Source organism: Tyto alba, unplaced genomic scaffold (assembly GCF_018691265.1).
Source record: "Tyto alba isolate M040663 unplaced genomic scaffold, T.alba_DEE_v4.0 Super-Scaffold_6, whole genome shotgun sequence".
Taxonomy (NCBI): Eukaryota; Metazoa; Chordata; class Aves; order Strigiformes; family Tytonidae; genus Tyto; species Tyto alba.
Window position 1 is genome coordinate 36,433,655 of NW_024881327.1, and position 18,396 is coordinate 36,452,050.

The following is an 18,396-nucleotide window of genomic DNA, read 5'->3' on the forward strand; positions in this document are numbered from 1 at the left end:
AGACAAAATAAAGTTTCTCTCTCACATCAAGTATTCATGCCTTGGTACTCCTATCTTCTTTTTTTCTGGAACAAATTCATTGCAGCTAATGCAGTGGGACTCCCAGTCTCCATTTGTGCTCCTTAGGGAGCACTGTGCATTGATGGACGCTTTTTCCTTCTTTACAGCAAAACACTATAAAACATGTTCCATTTGCATTGATCTGCTGAGCTCTGTTGCATGGTTAAAAATACAAAACAAAACTCTATAGCCATGTTTGAAATACACATTTCCTGTAAGTGTGACTACCCTCCCTTTTCATTCTTGCTAAGGAAGTAATGGAAAGCTCATTGCTTGGACAAGGAGAAATCTTGGGTAGCGTCAGCCTCTGGAGTGCTTAAGGATGGTCTGGATTATCTAGGAGAGCTCCCTAATCTTGGACTAACTTGTTTAATTTTAAGTATATTTACTTCTGAATTATTTCAAGGTCAATTGGACAGAAGTAAATTTTTCAAATATAACACAGTAAGTAACTTCCTGAAGAGCAATTATTTCCCAGACAGTGGCTACAGTTTGCTGTTACTCTGCCCTGGTGTCCTGGGTTATCCTTTTGTAAAGTCTGCAGAAATTCTGTGATTTCTACAGAAAATATTGAGAGTTATATTCTACCCTTATAAAAACAATTGGAAGATGATACTTCAGTTTCCAGGTTTTACTGGAATGGGCTGTAGTCCTTCATGCAATTTTGTCTCACCATAGTGGTATAATCTGTTACAGTTATGTGAACAATCGTGGTTTAATTAGTGGTATCTTTAGTCTTTGAATACTTACTGTTTCATTTCAACTCCCTACTTCATGACTCTCACTAATATTTATTTCTAAATTCAGTGGTTCATTACAGTTGCAGTTGTCCTATTGTTCACTTGGGTTTCAGTTGCAGAACCACATTTCAGGCAAAATATATTAGTTATGCTTACAAGAATGTATTATACATACATTAGCAATGGTTTACTAAGTTAATGAACTGTGGAGACAAAAGTTGTTGCAGTTGAGTGGTAGAGTTGCTGCACTTTGCATTCAAGTTTTGCATCCTACCAAGTTTCCCTTGGTAGCACTCATTTATTTTTCTTGGACTTGCTTTTATTCAGGTTTTTGTCTGCTAATTTCTTTAAGTTTTCAGTAGTGTCAGTCTTCTGACTTTTGATTTTTGTATCAGAATATTTTTGATTTTTAATGAAAAAGTGTTTTGTTTTTTATCTCTTGATCTTTTTTGTGAAAATCTATAGAGAGAGAGGCGGATGTCAGGGAGGAAGAGAAGGGGCAGAAATGATGCTGAAGATCAATGGCAATGCATTAGTACTGTTGCTGTTGTTGTTACCAGATCTTTGGTGTCTCACACCCTAAATGCTCTTATTCCCAATATTAGTAGCGTTAAATTAAAGTGACATAGAATGGATCTTGTTTTCTATTTGTTTTAAAGAAGCATATGAGCCACCTTTATAAATGTTGTATGTGTGCTTAAAAATACTTTGTTCTGCCTTTTTTTCACCTTAGGCCTAACTCCACCTACGACCCCTCCTCATAAAGCTAACCAAGATAATCCTTTTAGGACTTCACCTAAGCCGAAGTCATCATGCAAGACTGTTGTATCACCTTCAAAAAAGCCCCGCTATAGTGAGTCTTCTGGTTCTCAAGGAAATAACCCAATCAAGAAGGGTCCAGAACAGTCTGAGCTGTACGCACAGCTTAGCAAGACTACAGTACTGTCCAGTGGACATGAGGAGAGAAAGACAAAACGGCCTAGTTTGCGGCTGTTTGGTGACCATGACTACTGTCAATCTGTGAATTCAAAATCGGAAATACACATTAAAATATCCCAGGAACTTCAGGACTCCAGACAACTAGAATTTAAGGATTCTTCACCTGGGTGGCAGTGTCAGATTTGTTCTTCTTTAGAACAAGACCAGTATTTCAAGAAAGAGAGTTTACAGACAAGTAAGCAGGGATCCCATGGTAATAACAGAAAACAGCTCCAAGACCAGGAAATTCGGGCTGAACTGAATAAGCATTTTGGTCACCCCAGCCAAGCTGTTTTTGATGAAGAAGCAGATAAGACCAGAGAACTAAGAGACAGTGATTACAGTAATGAACAATTCTCCAAACTACCTATGTTTATAAATTCAGGACCAGCAATGGATGGTCTGTTTGATGACAGTGAAGATGAAAGTGATAAACTATGCTACCCTTGGGATGGGACACAAGCCTATTCATTATTTGATATATCACCTTCTTGCTCTTCTTTTAACTCTCCATGCAGAGATTCAGTGTCTCCACCCAAATCCTTATTTTCTCAAAGATCCCAAAGGACACGCTCAAGATCAAGGTCCTTTCCTCAATGCAGGTCTTGTTCCCGTTCTCCATATTCCCGATCGAGATCAAGGTCGCCCTGTAGTAGATCCTCGACAAGGTACGGTGTAGCAAATTCATGTATCATCATAGTAGTTGTTAAGAAGGAAAACAGCTAAAACAAAGCAACTTGAAAGGAAGAAAAAAACCCCAAGAAATAACCCAGTGCAATTGATTCTGTTGCTCCTGAGCTGATTAACTGTGAAGGTTACAAGGTTGCTACAGAAAGACTTGTTGCTAGTATCCTTTAAATTTGCCAAGTTCACACTTACTGAGTGGAGCCAGTCAGGTCACCGGCAGAGCAACTGGTGAGAGATACATAAAACTAACCTTTCCCATTATCTGCTAGCTGCCTGGTGCCAATCTAGCTGCAGTCCCTATCAGATGAAGTTGGCAGTCGCTGACTGCTCTGTGTTAGCCTCAGTCAGGAACATTACTGAAGGACCCCAGGGGGAAATCACCTGAGACCCCTTAGTTGACTAGGAGATGGCAAACTGTCACTGGAAAATCTCACTGGTAGCTTAGAAGAAATTGTGAGTTCAGGAATGAGACGGAAAATGGTGTCAATAGATTCAAACTGAATGACAGAAGTGAATGTGTTTCTTCCTGCAGATCTTGTTGCTATTATGAGTCCAGCCACTGTAGACACCGAGCATACAGAAGTTCTCCCTTACGTGCAAGATCACGATCCAGATCACCGTACAGTCGCAGACCCAGGTAGTGCATTTTGCCTGCATTTGGTTTGCTTTGCATCTGCTTCTCAAGAGATAATGAAGCATTGCAGAAATTGTATTACTAATTTTACATTCACAAATGCAGGTGCTTGATTTAATGACTAAGTTATGTTTCCTAGATATGACAGCTATGAGGAATATCAGCATGAAAGGCTGAAGAGGGAAGAATACCGCAAAGAGTATGAAAAACGGGAATCTGAAAGGGCCAAACAAAGGGAGAGGCAGAGGCAGAAAGCAATTGTAAGCACGGTGAAGATAACTGTCATTTTGAAATAGATTTCTGTTTCTTTTCATAGATTTCTAAAGCTAGAACTCAGATTTTATTTTCTTTCTTTTTTTATAAAAGAAAAAATACAAATATCTACTTACATGTATTTCTTGGTATTTCAAATTTTAGGCAAATATGTGTTTTCATAACAGTTTGTGTTTTGATGTTACAATACTAATTTTTTCAGGTTCTGTAAATTGCAGGTCTCCAAGTTTGTCACAGTCAGCAGATAGAAAGGGCTTACTAGAAAGAGGTTTCATCCCAGACAACAGAAAATTAAAAGTGAACCAGTCTATTTCTTATACAGATCTATCAGTGAACCTGCATTTTATACTATATTCACCTACCAGAGTGACAGTAATCAGTGTCTATTTTCTATATTCCTGTTTTTTTACATAAGCAATATAAGGAGTCAGCTTATATACCAATCTCTGGACTTTCATAGTAGTTGTAATTGGCTGTACAGAGGGTACAGATAACAGAATCAAAACTGGGATCCAAAGGCATGAGTTTAATTTTTTTTTCCTGTCTGTGACTTGGTTAATTTTTAAGTTATTTTTAGCAAAATAAATAGTCTAAAGACGTGATGCAATTTAAAAATGTCACTTAGCACTGGCCCTTTCATAATGAATATATATTATTTAATTATTTTGTTCATCAATGTTCTGTGTGAAACAACTGAAATACCTGAGGCGAAGAAGAGAGTTGCTCATCCCGTGTGGGGATGAGCAACTCTCTTGGCTGTTGTAGCAGTAGGACAGAAGAATGGCTATTAAATGAACGGGGGGCTTATGGCCCCTTTTAGTTCCCCATTGGCAACTGTGTGATGGTTTTTATAAATTCAGTCAGGAGCTGCTATAAATATGGACGCCTCTTGTAGTTGCTAAGCACATTTGGTGGCTCACTTTAACATTCTCCACTTGGTTTTCTGTGTCCTGCTCTTTCCGATCAGTTATACCTTCACTGCTGTTCTGGCTGAGCTCTGTTTTTTCCATGAACTGGTGTGGACTGGGACACTATCTTCACTTCCAGATTTTCTCTCAGTGCTCTGTCAAGAGCTCACCAAAATGAATAGGTCTTTTTTCCAGTGCCTTTACTGGACTTTGTAGTAAAAAGTGATTTGTCACATACTTAGCAGCATTTCTCCTAATACTTACACCTGCAGAACTGGGAGTGTGTAGACATTGATAGAGACTGATGTAGTCTACAGCAACAAGAAGTTCTAGGAGGGAATAGACACCTTAATTTTCTGATTTTTGTCTCTGTTACTATTGTTCTTAGTGAGCTTCATCAAATCATTTCATTTTTCTCTGCTTCAGGTGCCCTGTCTACAAAGTGTAGGTGATAGGTGTATTTTGAAAAGCATGAGATTTAGAGCTAGTAACATCCTCTGCTGTGTTGATCTGAAATTCAGTGAAGGCAATGGACTGATTTTTCTTGGCTTCAGACAGGGCTATATTTAAGTCAATTGTTGCAGTTAGTTTTAAAATATCTGGCTTCCATCTGCTTTGAGATGAACACTACCTTCCAGCAATTGTAACCTACACTGGCTGTTCTCTCTCAGATCTAACACAAATTAGAGATTCAAGCAGACCTCTGTCACAGGTGTATCTTGCTACTTCTCAATTACTGTACCTTACTGGTATAAATAAACACAAATCCTGCTGAGGACATAGAAAATCTGATTTAGTTTAAAATGAACAAATATTTGGCAAACAGCTAATAAAAGAAAAAGAAAAAAGGAAAGAAAAGAAACTTAAAAACCTCTAGGTATGCTGCATCGTAACTTCCTATGTTAAAAATTCTAGACGTCTCAAAACCAAGGCTGAATTTATTTTATTTCTAAAGTGAGCATTGTTAAGATAATTAACTTCATTAATGAAATTATTAATAAATATTAATAAATCATAACTAAAAAATAAATATCAATAAACAGAACATGGGCAAAACTTAAAATCCAGCCACCTGTGTAAGAGCTGCAGGAGATGTGGATGAAAACCTATTAACTCCTTTATCCAAAGTCTATCAGCACTTTTACTTTAAAAATCTGTATTGAATCATGCCCGTTTATTCCCTGTACAAATAAGTAAGGGTTAGGGGATGGCAGAGAAAGAGAAGTCCTGATCCCATGAAGTCAATGATAAAATTTTTATTATTTCTAGCATTCTCTGCTTCTTTTCTTACTCCTTTTGGCTTATGGGTCTCTTCTGTGTTACTCCTTTCTTTAGGGACTCAACAAATTTATTGTTCAGCCACAAGAATCTCCTCTCTCTTTCCTTGAACTCTTTCTATAGTCCCATAAATTTAGATTTCTTTGCTCTCTGCATTGGGGATTTTTTTTATTTTCTTTCTAGCCCATTCTTTTGCTGCCAGAACTGATTCATGGCCACATACCTCCAGATACTGTTAAAAGAGTAGCCCAAAGATTGGGCAGTGCTAATGCCTCAGGTGTTACACAGGGCAGGTGGCTTTTCTTCATGAGAAGCACTGTGCTCTGATCTCAGAAGCTGGTTGTAGAAAGGATGCACAGTGGAAAGGGAACAGAAGTTATGCCTGAGCTAAGAGCCATCAGGTATTACTGGTTCAATATCTAGAATTAGTCTCCATGTGACAAGAAGAGTGGGAAACATAGGAAAAATGAATGAGAAAAAAATTCACATATTTTAATCTGTCAAAGCCATATGTGAAGCGAAGCCCTCTGATTGTGCAGGCAGCTTGTATTTTGGCAGACGTGAAGGCATATTGGCAGAATGCTGAGGAGGCTTGTTTTAGAAGCCTGTGCTCATGCTATGTGATAGAGGTGTGTTTAAATGGCTGCCTCTTCAGTCTTGCACTCACCACCTTCACTGAAGTAGCTTCAGATCAGCTAGAAGCCTGGGCTAGCATTTCCCTGTATGGATTCCTGAATTCCTGTCTAGACACAACTATATACAGGTGGCTTGACTTCAAAAGGTACTATGATATTCTTCTCTTCCTTCTTTTTCCCTTTCCAGTTACTGGAGATTCAGTGCCTTTTTCATAGATTGGGGTCTTCATTTTGACCGGTCACACTTGAAAAATATGGGCTAAGCCTACAAGATACTTTCCAGTTACAGAGTAAAAAAATATTTTTGTTATTCATTCATTCATTCATTCACTTGTTTATACTTTTGATTGCGATGCTTTTGTTAACTGAGCAAATGTTAGCATAGTTTAGTTTGATCTTGATTTATTTCACTGGGTCCCCATTTTGTTTTAAAATGGGTCCTCATTGAACATAAGGATGGTGTGCTACCAGATCATAGCGGAGACACATCATGAAACTGGAGGAGCAACTGCAGGATAGGGCAGTCTACTTCGGGCTTTGTAGAAACTGGAATCCAACCCTCAACCAAGACAGATCACAGTGATTTTCCAAGAAGACTGAGGACCCCTTTTTTCTTCTTAATATACCCCAGGAATTTCTGAGTTATGCAGGCTTTTACTCCAGCAGCTCATTAGACCACGTGGCAAATGCTTTCCAAGGCATGGTGTCAGAAATACAGTTGGCACATTTCAATTCTAGGGTCACCAGTTTGTGGTTCCCCATTGACATGGTGCACCAGGACTGTGGGGGTAAAGGGTAAACTGTATGCTGAGCAGCCAGGTGTTCTGGCTCTCTGCCACTCTGGCCATGACACTGACTTACTGTTATATTCTTCCTGCAACTCATTTACTGTGTGTGCTGGCTGCTGCCAGGAGGTATAACAAAATCAGCTTTTATACTTGAGTAGAAAATTACTATTAACATTACTAGTTTTCATTTCTAAGTGCTGACAGTCTCCATGAGACAAGTATCAAGAGTCCCTGTCCCAGACAACTTACAGAAGTAAGAAGATAAATGCGCTGTGAGGCCACTGCAGAGGAAAGAAACACATGGTTTCAAAGAAAATAAATTGCTCTGCAACAGGAAGGCAGGAGAAAGGTGGTTTCATAAATGAGTGCTTGGCTTCTCTAAAGTCTAAAACCAGAGTCAACCTATAATGGAGTGCATTTCCACTAATGAAGGATCCGATGTACATTGTATATTTAGTTTGGGTGTTTTTTGTCGTTGCTCATCTTGATGGCCTTGATCCCAAGCACTCTAACTTCACCGTATGAGTTGCTGAAAATGTATCAGATGGATTACCTAAATCTTGAGGTTTACTGATCCATCGTTATTTTTTTAGCAGTCACCATGGAGTGTGGCTGAACTGTTTCAGTCCTCACAGCAGCACTTGACAATTTTGTACAATGTTCATTCTTTTTTTTCCAGTTCTCATGATTCTTCCTTTTGCCATTCATACTTGCCCAGAGGTCATACTTACTCCTTTTTAAAACAGAATCCAAATAAATTTTTTATTGTTGTTGTTGTTGTTGTTGTTGTTGTTGTTGTTGTTGTTGTTATTATTATTATTATTATTATTATTATTATTATTATTACATCAAAATCTTAAGCTTTAATGGCTTTTTCCATCCATAGCATTTCTGGTTTTTAAACTCTGTCCAACCATTCCCACTGCACTTTCAGAATGGTATTTGGCCTCCAGTTCTAAAGATAAAAGTCTTCATGGCTTTCTACTGGAAGAGGAGAGAAATCACTTGGCAAGGAAGACAACACAGGCATAGGGCTTGCACCAAGGCAGCTGCTGATGCTGGAGGAAGCAATGGAGCTTTTGATAAGCCCATGCTTGTCAACCCAACTTTAAAATGCCCCTGGATTTCTTCTTTCAGCTTCACACAAAGCACCACCTGTATCTTGGGGAGCTAGGTATGCACCACAGAAGTACGGACAAAAAAGCAGTAGGGAAAACAGGGACATCAGCACTAATCAGTGTTAGCTCTGGAGTGGCTGCAGACCCTGCTTAGCAGCTCCACAGGCAGACAAAGCAAACAAGTGTTGGGTGAAGAAGCCTAGTACAAAAAAACATGCGAAAACTAACACATCTAGTAGTCTGCACTTTAGTTCCTTGTGAAATAAAGGATTAAGAATGGAGAAGAGAAAACAAAGTTTTGGAGGAAGCCTTTGCGAGACAAAAAGATACTTAACATCAGTGAATGTTTTGCAGGATGAGTGGTCCCTTCATTGATCCTTAGATGTGTAAAGTATATCCTAGTCCAGTTTTCTCAACTTCTGGTATGCTTTAGTATTTTTATTTGAGACTTGAAATACTGCTTTTCAGTCTGAGATTTTCTACCACATCTGCCTATTCAAATGTTTTCACTGCAAGGAAGAAAGAGCAAGATTTTGAAGAGGGAGCTTTAGATAAACTGAAAGACAGGCATGTTGGGCCTGAGGGAGTTGGCTGGACTCTTCTTCCTTTTTTTACCTGGCAAAGCAATGAACTACACCTAAAGCTTATGATGCAAAATAAGTCATCTGCACTTTTGGTAGGGAAATATGAACACTGTCTTCTAGCTTCCTGCAGGCTCTGCCCACATTAAATTGGAAACAGAAGCTTTTCTGTGCTGTTCTCTAGATTTCCAAGTCATACATCATGTCCTCTAACAATTGCAATAAAGAGCGTACTTAATATGCACATATGGACTTACACATGTAACTTATTATAAAATAAAGGTCTTTAACATTTAGAGGTATGTTGTAATTTGTTAGGCTTGTACAGCTCTTATTATTAATGGGAATAAAAGGCAGGTGTCTCTGTGAATACAAATACATTCTTCATAGTTGCTTTAAATAAGCCAAAGTTAACCAAGACAAAGACAATACTGTATGAATCCTGTGTTCTCCGGTACCTTATACCATCATGGCACTCCGCTTAAAAAAAATACTTGAACACATCTCCTCATGTGTGCACAGTGGAGGACATATGGTGCATTTCAGCTTTAAATTTGAATTTCCTTAATTTTGCAGGTTTAACTTATTTCCTTAATGATAGTTTAACAGGCTTTTTTTTAATTGTTCCGTTTTGGTTTATTACAGTTGTCTTAAAGGGATATTAGAGATATAAAGGTTATTAGAGGCATAGAAGAAGGAAAAATTGTGCAGGCATGCACACAGACTTACGGAAAAGCGTGCAATGGTTATTTCCATCACACTGTAATATAACAATCTCCATGTCAGTGAGTAAAACATTATGTTTTTTCAGTCGAGATGTATTATCTCAGCTAAAGTATATTAGACAGTCTGCTATGTTATGTTCTGCTCCATCTGGTCAGTCATTTAGGTTCAATAGCAAGTATCAATGGAATTGTTTCTTATCAAGTGTTTCAGTGCGGTTAAATCCTTGATTTGGTAAAACAGTCTGAAAAAGTAATTACTGTGCATATGCAGATTTTCCTGTTTTTGAAGTTTATGGCACCCAACCATACTGAAAATAAGCAGAATTAGAATGGGGAAAATGGAAGAAATGCAGATTTCTGTTACTTGCACTCTACGCTCCCTAGTTTGCAGAAGCCCTACCCAAACTCCTCTGTCAGGAGAGTCAGAGCTCTGGACAGGAACACAATAGAGACAGAGATAAAAAGCAGCAACTGTCTGTAATGTACCCCTCTTCCCTAAATTTATGGCTTCCACTGAGCACGCTTCTTTTAGCCGTGCTAGCTTCTCCAAGCCCCATTGCTGTGGCAGAGAAGGGAAGCTTTTGCACCATGCACTTTGGAAGGCATAGCATTTAAAAATGAAAGTGTCTGTCCCAGCAGGGTTATAGAGGACTACCAAGGCAGTCACCTTGGTTCCTTATATAATCAAAAGAGACAGTAGTTTCAAGCATCTAAATGTGATACTTACCTGATTCCATTGATTAAGAAGACCGTATGCATACTTTTGTAGAGCAACCAGGAACTCTGCTGGACTGGCCAAGGAGCTATAAAGGACCCAGGTGGTTCCAGTGGTCACTTCTTGTGCCATACCTTAGTGGGTAGGGCTTTTGGCTAGGAGTGTTTGATTCATGGATCTGTGTTTTCTGGAGCTGAAAACCCGCTTTCATTTCTCAGAAGCTTAGATTAACTGTATTTGAGCCTCTGAGATTTGCGAGGCCATGAAAAGTGTCAGTGAAAATAGTTGACTGAGTGTGCTAGTGAGACGGAGTTTCTGTTGGGAGGCAAGTATATTAGGTTCGGCTTCCTGATGCAGGAATTGTTTCTTTATTTTGTATTTAACAGTTCTTGGGAGCAGAGTGCTTTCCTGGAAACAGGGAGCCAAGATTTTGGGCTCCCATAACTAAGAGTTCTGATGGTCCCTTTATCTCAAATCAGTGCTCAAACAAGTAAAGGAGAGCCATTGGGATCATTTCTGATTCTACGTGTGTTTTGGTCTGATCTCAATCCTATTGTCTGTGGTCCAAGAATGACTAGTGCCTTATTCTTCTGTGGGGACTCAAGGAAAAGATACATTTTGTGCTCTATCTGAATTGTAACACGATAAGCTACCTGTCTCTTCAGGCTAGGACGTTTCTGAGCAGGAATGCAAGTCTGTGTTTAGGTCCCTAGAGCCTCTTGCGTCGCACAGTTGAGGTGCCATTTGCCTTTAGGCACCTCCAGGTTACGATAGTCATGAATTCTCAGCAGTCAGTATAGCTCCTTAAGCATTCGGCACCTAAATTCTGCGCAAGTCTCAGGTGCCAAAGCTGATGGTTTAAACTGACATTAGTCTGCTGACTGACAGATTTACGCCAGCTGAGAATGTGGTGGTGGTGGTGGTTCAATTTATGGGACAAATGTGCGGGTGTGTAAGGGATGAGCAGCAGGGCCAGTACTGCCAGGGTTCTTCAGGCCAGAGGCAATCTGAGACATCAAGGCTGAGCACTCAAGCCATGTGTAGCTGATGCTTCTTTGCCCTAATTACCTTAAGGTCAGTGTTTTGAAGATCTTTTTTTGCCTTTTGCTTTGCTTGCAGCTCACTAAATGTCTCTATCCTCAGTAAAGTGTTCATCTACAAATTCATAAAGTGACTCTCACAGGGTTTCCTAGTCCTTCTGTCATTTTGCTGAGCATTTCCACTCAGGAAGGAAGTATATGACTGTGACTCAATTGTTTTAAAAGTATCTTTGATGCTTCGCTCCAGGTGTTGAAGGAACATGCACATGATACCCTAGCCTGTAAAAATCAAGGACTTCAGTCAGGTTTTTTTTTCTGCAGAAACCAAAATGTAATGGTTGACCACAGGAAATGTTTTATCATCCTGCCTTCCCCCCAGAAATACTTATTTTAATAAAAGTCATCTTCTGGACCCCTAACAGTTTTCCCTCTATTTTAAGGTATGGATTATGGTGGAACAGCTGTTTGCAGGATGAAGCAGCTGTTGAGTCATCTGAGTTTATAATGTTATGTTTGTTATACATTTTGTTATGTCTGTGGTACATTTATGCCATTATTGTGTTACTTTATACTACTCCACAACTAGGATGGGTTTTGCCCAGTATTGTATAGATGGCAAGAGAGAGGGAGCTCCTGGTTTGGAAATGTTTACTGTCTTGGAGGGGAAGTGGTAGAAAGGGTGGAAGGGAAGAAGGTGCAGTAGAATACAAAGGGAGCTGTCTGTCAGTGTATAGCAGAACAGTGACAGCAAGCAGTGGAACCTTCCAGGAGCACCACCTGACAAATGTAGTGTCATTTCAATACCCTAGATGCTTTCCAGGAGAGAACTATTTCACTTACTTGCAAGATGCAGTAGGTCATCCACAGGAGACTGTTACTATAATTATGGATCCTGTGCACATCCATATATGTGTATTTGCATGCATATATGTATAGGTTCATCTCTATTAGACATTTGTTAAAAATATGCATTCCATGTTGCTATTTCTCAACAGGAAGAACGTCGTGTGATTTATCTGGGTAAAATCAGACCTGACACAACCCGAACAGAACTGAGGGACCGGTTTGAAGTTTTTGGTGAAATTGAGGAGTGCACAGTAAATTTGCGGGATGATGGGTGAGAACTTTTGAGATTACTTCTTGTTTGGGAGCTGCCATATGTAAAAAAAATATGGCAGTAAGATTACTGGTATGGGAGTTACCAATGTAAGTGCTGTGACAGATGACATGCTGAGTTCAAAACCTTATTTATTTTCTTTCATCCTTATTTATTAATCTTGCTAGTTGAGATTTCCTGTCCCAGAAATAAGTATTTAGCTCCATGACAGGACAATCATGCTGATAAATGGATGCAGTACTTCTGGCATTTCCACTGCTGGATTTCCTGCAAGTTCTTGCTTTCACCAAGGGGTTACACTAATGTGCGTTAACTCTTTTGTTCACAACTGTACTTTTCAATTGTAGAGACAGCTATGGTTTCATCACCTACCGCTATACTTGTGACGCCTTTGCTGCTCTTGAAAATGGATACACTTTACGCAGGTCAAATGAACCTGACTTCGAGCTGTACTTCTGTGGACGCAAGCAATTTTGCAAGTCTAACTATGCAGACCTAGGTACGTATTTTGCTTTGTGTGAATTAAAGTATATAACTGTAACCTTGTAGCTCAGGAGAATATAGGGTTTACTTCTTTTTTGTTTGCTGCTTATATTACACAGGTGATTGGAGGGGGAGGGTAAAGGAAGTGGTTTCCGCTTGTTGCAAGAAGTTTAAAAGTCTACTAATCTGAGCTCTAATCTGAGCTGACTTCTTTCAGATATTTCAGACTATGAAAATTCTTTTAAAGCCTGTTTCCATCATTGTCAAAAATAAGTGCCCAATATTCAGTAATACATTTCCATATTGAAATGATAGCACCACAGAAACCTCCTGTATGCTTTACTATTCATTGCTATCTGTGACTGCTTTGTTCTAAAACCTTATTTATATGAGCAATGAAGAGAGAACAAAGTAGATGCCTCACCCCAAAAAATTCATTATGATTCTTACTTTGCCATGAGTTACACTGTAGATGTGTAGAACTTGCCAGAGACACTCCTTAAACACAATTCATATTTTCTCAGGTTTGAAAGATAGAAGGGCTTGTGATCAAATCTGACCCTTAGTATAGCAAAGGCCATGGATCTCAACTGGTGTTTCTCAAATCATGCATAAGCTGCTATGTATGAAGGTGTCTCCGTGCAGGAACTTCCAGTCATGATGTAAGAGGTTCCAGCCTGTGCCGACCTTAGCAAATCTCTTGGTGTTTGCTGTCTCACTCATGTGGGGTAGTATGCATACCAGTCTCCAGACCCCAGTATGCTGTGATAACTCCAGCCCCAAGTGTGCATAATGGCTGCAATAACGCATCTGGATCTGTCCTAGTCCTGTCTGGGCAAAAATGTATGGTTCTGTCCTATGCTCTGGGTCAGGGCATGATACTTCCCTTTGCAAGGATGTTTGGAGATGTTCAAAGTCTTGCAGCAGAATACTGATGTTAAGTATATTGCATAAAAAGACCATGCAGACTACCAAAACATCCTCTGTAATATTACATTATAAACTCACCTCTGATTTAATTACCTTTTAAAATATAAAGTATTCATTAAATGTTAAACCTTTCCTAACACCTGTATAAATAGACTAAAGGTTTGAAAGATACTCTTTTCTGAATAACATAACAAGGGACATTTTGCCATTGAATCTATATTAATCAGATATTATGGGTTTTTTATTAAAAAATGACCACAGTCATTAAAATCTCTCATAACCCTGTAACACAGTGCTAATAAAATCTTGTGTATGCTGCCCTTGGCTTTGCACAATGCAGGAAGTGAATACAGATATATTTTTTCTATCCAATTGATGTCTTTTCAGAATAAATGATAAAGATGATACATATTGTTCACAATGAATATGCTATAATTCACTTCAGTGGCTAAACAGATAATGTAAAGCTAAGAAAAGCCAATTGACTGCTGAAGAGATATAGGGTTGATGTTGAAAATATAAAAGGTAGCAAGGCATTTGTCGAAATGTAGGCTGATAAAAACAGTAAAAACAGATTGAAGTCTTGACTTGATTTGACTTATCTTCAGCAGTGGAAGCCAGGGTCGTCTCTGTATCTCAGAAAATCTGGGGTTTAAAATAAGTTGTCTGAAGGGAACCCTCTTGAACATTATTCATCACTGGAAGTATTCCCTGGCAGGTCTCTCCATACTGAGTGGGATTCCCAGAGTATCTGTGTGCAGAGTATTTTCACTTTGTCCTACTGACAGCTTGAGCTTCTGTACTTCAGACTGCATTCCCTGTATTTTGCGGAGTATCTGATAGAGCTACATAAGGAAATGGCAGGATGAACTTTAAAATTCATGAGCTAGTACAAGGACAGAGAGAATTAATCAGCCTTGGGTTGAGTACAGAAGAAAGAAAACACTTGAAAATAGTAGTCAGAAGTTTAACACCTCTCCTCTGTGAGAAGATATTGTCTTAACAGAACTTGTAATGAACATTTAATGCACAGTGTGTCTTATAGTGGTGGATGGGGAGTTCTGATTAATTCAACATGAGAAATGGCAAGAAAAGGGCACTCTCATAAAGGAGCTGTGACACAGGAACTGGGGAGAGTCAGTGTTAAGCAGGGATGACTCTGAAAGGAAATTCACTGCTTGCAGCCACGTCAGTAATTGCCATACTGGAGCTGTCTGGCCACAAACGTACAATCCCTCCTCTGCACTAGGAACAGACTGATGTCTGTGTCTGAGCAACTAGCAAAGCCGAAGCAGGTATCGCAGGTCACGGGGGCTGGACCATTATTTCTGCTGTGGCTTATCACGTATGCTGCAAAAAGCTGAGGAGTCCACCTGAGATTGCTTGTACAGCGGTGCAGAGGCCCTGCCCTGAATTGCTCATGTTCTAAACAAGCAAACCCCCAAGAAATCTGAGATTCAGGGAGGTGTAGTGACATGTACAAGACCCTGAGACAGGGCAGGCAGAAGCAGCAGCATCCCCTGCGTGCTGCCCGCAGGCAGCCCTGGCTTCCTGCAGAACCATCCCCCTATTACCTTGCTCAGGAGAAGTCTTGGATACATGGATCTTGCGAAACAACAGTTGCAAAACAGTGGTGGAGTTTTGGGTAAAGCATCTGTCAAGATTATCAGGACTACTTTGAGATGTATACATAGCAGTGTGTGGGTGCTTATTCCTTGGAGAAATTGTTTTGAGTTTAACTGCCTTATATGTACATGCGGTTTATGGTTCTCCCCCCACACTGCTGATGACATGTACCGCTTTTGTTAAGTCCCGCACCTTACCAGAAAGCTCTGTCCATACCTAAAAGGTCTCTGATGACCATTTCTGGGCTTCTGTCTTACCATAAAGTTGTGGTTGTAAGTGACTTGTTTCTGCAGTGCCTTGTTCGTTGTGCAGAGAAAATAATGTAAGTACTCGCTAGTGGTTCTTGCCTCTTACCTAAACTTGCATCTTTTGGGTTTCAGATTCAAACTCAGATGATTTTGATCCTGCTTCCACTAAAAGCAAGTATGACTCCATGGATTTTGATAGTTTACTTAAAGAGGCACAGCGGAGCCTGCGTAGGTAACATGCATCGCACCTGAGGAAAACAGAGGGATGGCGAATACCTCACGGACATCATGTCCTTCAATAATGGACAACTGAAAAGTCATACTTAGGAATTTCTCCTACTTTACACTCTCTGTTCAAAACCATGGTTTACATGAACACAGCTGCTCAAGGAGTGGAGGGGCAGGATGGCTGTCCACTAAGCACATGCGTGTCCATGGGTGTCAGCTTTGCTTTCGCAGGTGATCGGTGGCGGGGGAGCCGGGCGTTCCTTGTGAGTTCGATGCAAACCACGAGACATGGCAGCAGTTCCACAGAGATACCCGTACAACGACGAACTGCAAAATCTGTACATATTGCATTTTAACAAAAAAAGAACAAAAACAGACAAAAAAAAAAAAAAACAAACAACTGAGAACTATGGCTGCTGATGTCTGGGAATCAGACACTGCATTTTTTTTTTTTAAATGAAGCTTCTTCTCACAATACAGTGATAATATGACAATCCAGAAGAAACCACAGGTCCCAGAAGCCTACATTCTGTTTTAGATTTGTTTTAAGATTTTTCTTTCCTTTGGGTTTTGGTTCTTTTTTTTGTGGTTTTTTTTTTTTAGTCTTTGCAGAAGAGAAAATGAAAGGCTCAAGCTTCCCTAACATTTTGACGTTTCATCTTTTAATTCTGACACCCATGTAAATGTCTACAACGTTGATCTTCCACAGCAAAATTTTCAAAGCCTTGTTAATGGTCAAATGTGCAGCTTGTTCAGCGATTTATTCTAATGAGCGGACGTGGTGTTACATTATTAATGAGAGTTGGATATAACTATCTGGGTGTGTGCACAGGTAGTTTATTTGCTACATTCTCTAAAGTAGTTGAGTATTTACAAATGTTAAATGGAGTATTTTTATTTATGTACATACTGTATGACGATGTTCTTTTTTGTTACAGCTATGCACTGTAAATGCAGCCTTCTTTTCAAAAACTGCTGAACTTTTCTTAATCAAGAATACTCAAATGTAATTATATGAGGTGAAACAATTATTGTACACTAACATATGTAGAAAGCTGAACTTACGCTTATATATATTTGATTGTAAAAAAAGACAGAAAAGCGTGTGGGTGAGGGTGTGCGTGTGTATATGTGTGTGTGTGTGCCTGAGTGCAAAAATGCTTTACACACATTCATCCCTTCTTTGGTGAGCTTATCTAAGAATTTTGTCAAGAATTATCCTAGCCCAAAAGGTATTAACCACTTCTGCAGTATTTTTCCACATTTTTCTCATTGCTTGATTTTCTTTTGCAGTTTTATACACTGAATTTGTTAGGGAAATGAAATTTTCTCATCTAAATTTTTCTAGGAGATACCATAATTTTATGTAAAGTCTCTCAAATGGGTAATCATTAAGAAATGTTTTTATTTTATGTATCAACAGTAGTTTTGGAACTAGAGGTCAAAAATCTTTTTAAAATGCTATTTTGTTTTAATTTTTGTGATTTTAATTTGATAAAAATATGCTGAGGTACTAAGTACAGTATGATTTTTACAGTAATTCTGTGTCTAAACACTGTTCTTGAAGCCAGTAATCTTTTCATTGGCAGAGTTTAATGATGGTATTTATCTATATTTTTTACAGTTATGCATCCTGTATAAATACCGATCCTTCATTCCTTTGTTTACTAAAGAGACATATTTATCAGTTACAATTATCCTATTTATTATAAATTATGAGATGACTAAAATAATAAAAAGGCCAGTGGAAATTTTATACGTAGGATGCATGACGGTTGTCAGTTTGGAGTAAGTGCTTTGTTTGGAAATTCAGCTTTTGCAGAAGCAGTGGGTGGTTTGGTTTTTCTTCTTTTTTTACTATGCACTAGCATGGCCTCAGATGTGCCCATGACATTGTTGCTGATGACATTGCTTCTGCTAAATTAAATAGTAACTTCAGGAAAGAAAAAAACCACAAGAGTAAACTACTGCTATTCTGAGCATCAGAATTTCATCTGAACTCAAAGTCTCTAGACTGAATCAGCAAAGTTTGGAATTTGCTTGTGAATGTATAGATTTGGTATTCTATTACTGTTTGGCATTCATGACTCCTCTTAAACGTATGGCACACCTAACTATTTAATCTCCTTTCCTACTCCCAATCTTAGAAGACCGATTCCACCCCCATGCCAGTGCAGTTGATTTTGATGGCTGCATTCATTTTATCACCAGCATATTGTGTTCTGAGAGATTCCACTGTCTGTCCTGTTGGATGCTTGCTTGATTTTTTGGCTTCTTATTTCTCAGTAGATAGATAGCAATAAAAAAAAAAAAAAAAAAAAAGAAAAGAACTTTTTCAGAGGTTCTGTGTTACGACTGTAACATTCTTTAATCTGCATAATTCTTGTTGTTGCTCTGTAGGTTAAAAATGCAGGTATTTTAACTTTGTGTGAATGCCAAACTAAAAGTTTACAATTTTCCTTTCTGGATTTTGAGTATCTTCTGTTGTAAAGAAAAATATTAAAAGCAATAAATTATTTTTAAGAAATCAATATTTAGTATATCATGTGTTCAAGGACCAGATGCATTACCTATTTTGCCTTTAAATTTCTGTGATTAAATTTT

At 38.8% G+C, this 18,396-nt stretch overlaps 1 protein-coding gene across 3 annotated transcripts in view; it reads left to right on the forward strand.

Moving 5' to 3' along the window:
* Positions 1–18,114, forward strand: part of PPARGC1A (PPARG coactivator 1 alpha) — a 375,257-nt gene extending 357,143 nt beyond the window's left edge. For all 3 annotated transcript variants that reach the window (XM_032984531.2, XM_032984533.2, XM_042808253.1), the window contains exons 8-13: positions 1,534–2,446; positions 2,998–3,102; positions 3,239–3,359; positions 12,156–12,277; positions 12,625–12,776; positions 15,697–18,114. In XM_032984531.2, the coding sequence (XP_032840422.2) occupies positions 1,534–2,446; positions 2,998–3,102; positions 3,239–3,359; positions 12,156–12,277; positions 12,625–12,776; positions 15,697–15,800 (1,517 nt within the window). In that variant the 3' untranslated portion in view covers positions 15,801–18,114. The remainder of the gene's footprint in view (positions 1–1,533; positions 2,447–2,997; positions 3,103–3,238; positions 3,360–12,155; positions 12,278–12,624; positions 12,777–15,696) is intronic.
* Positions 18,115–18,396: the final 282 nt, after the last annotated feature.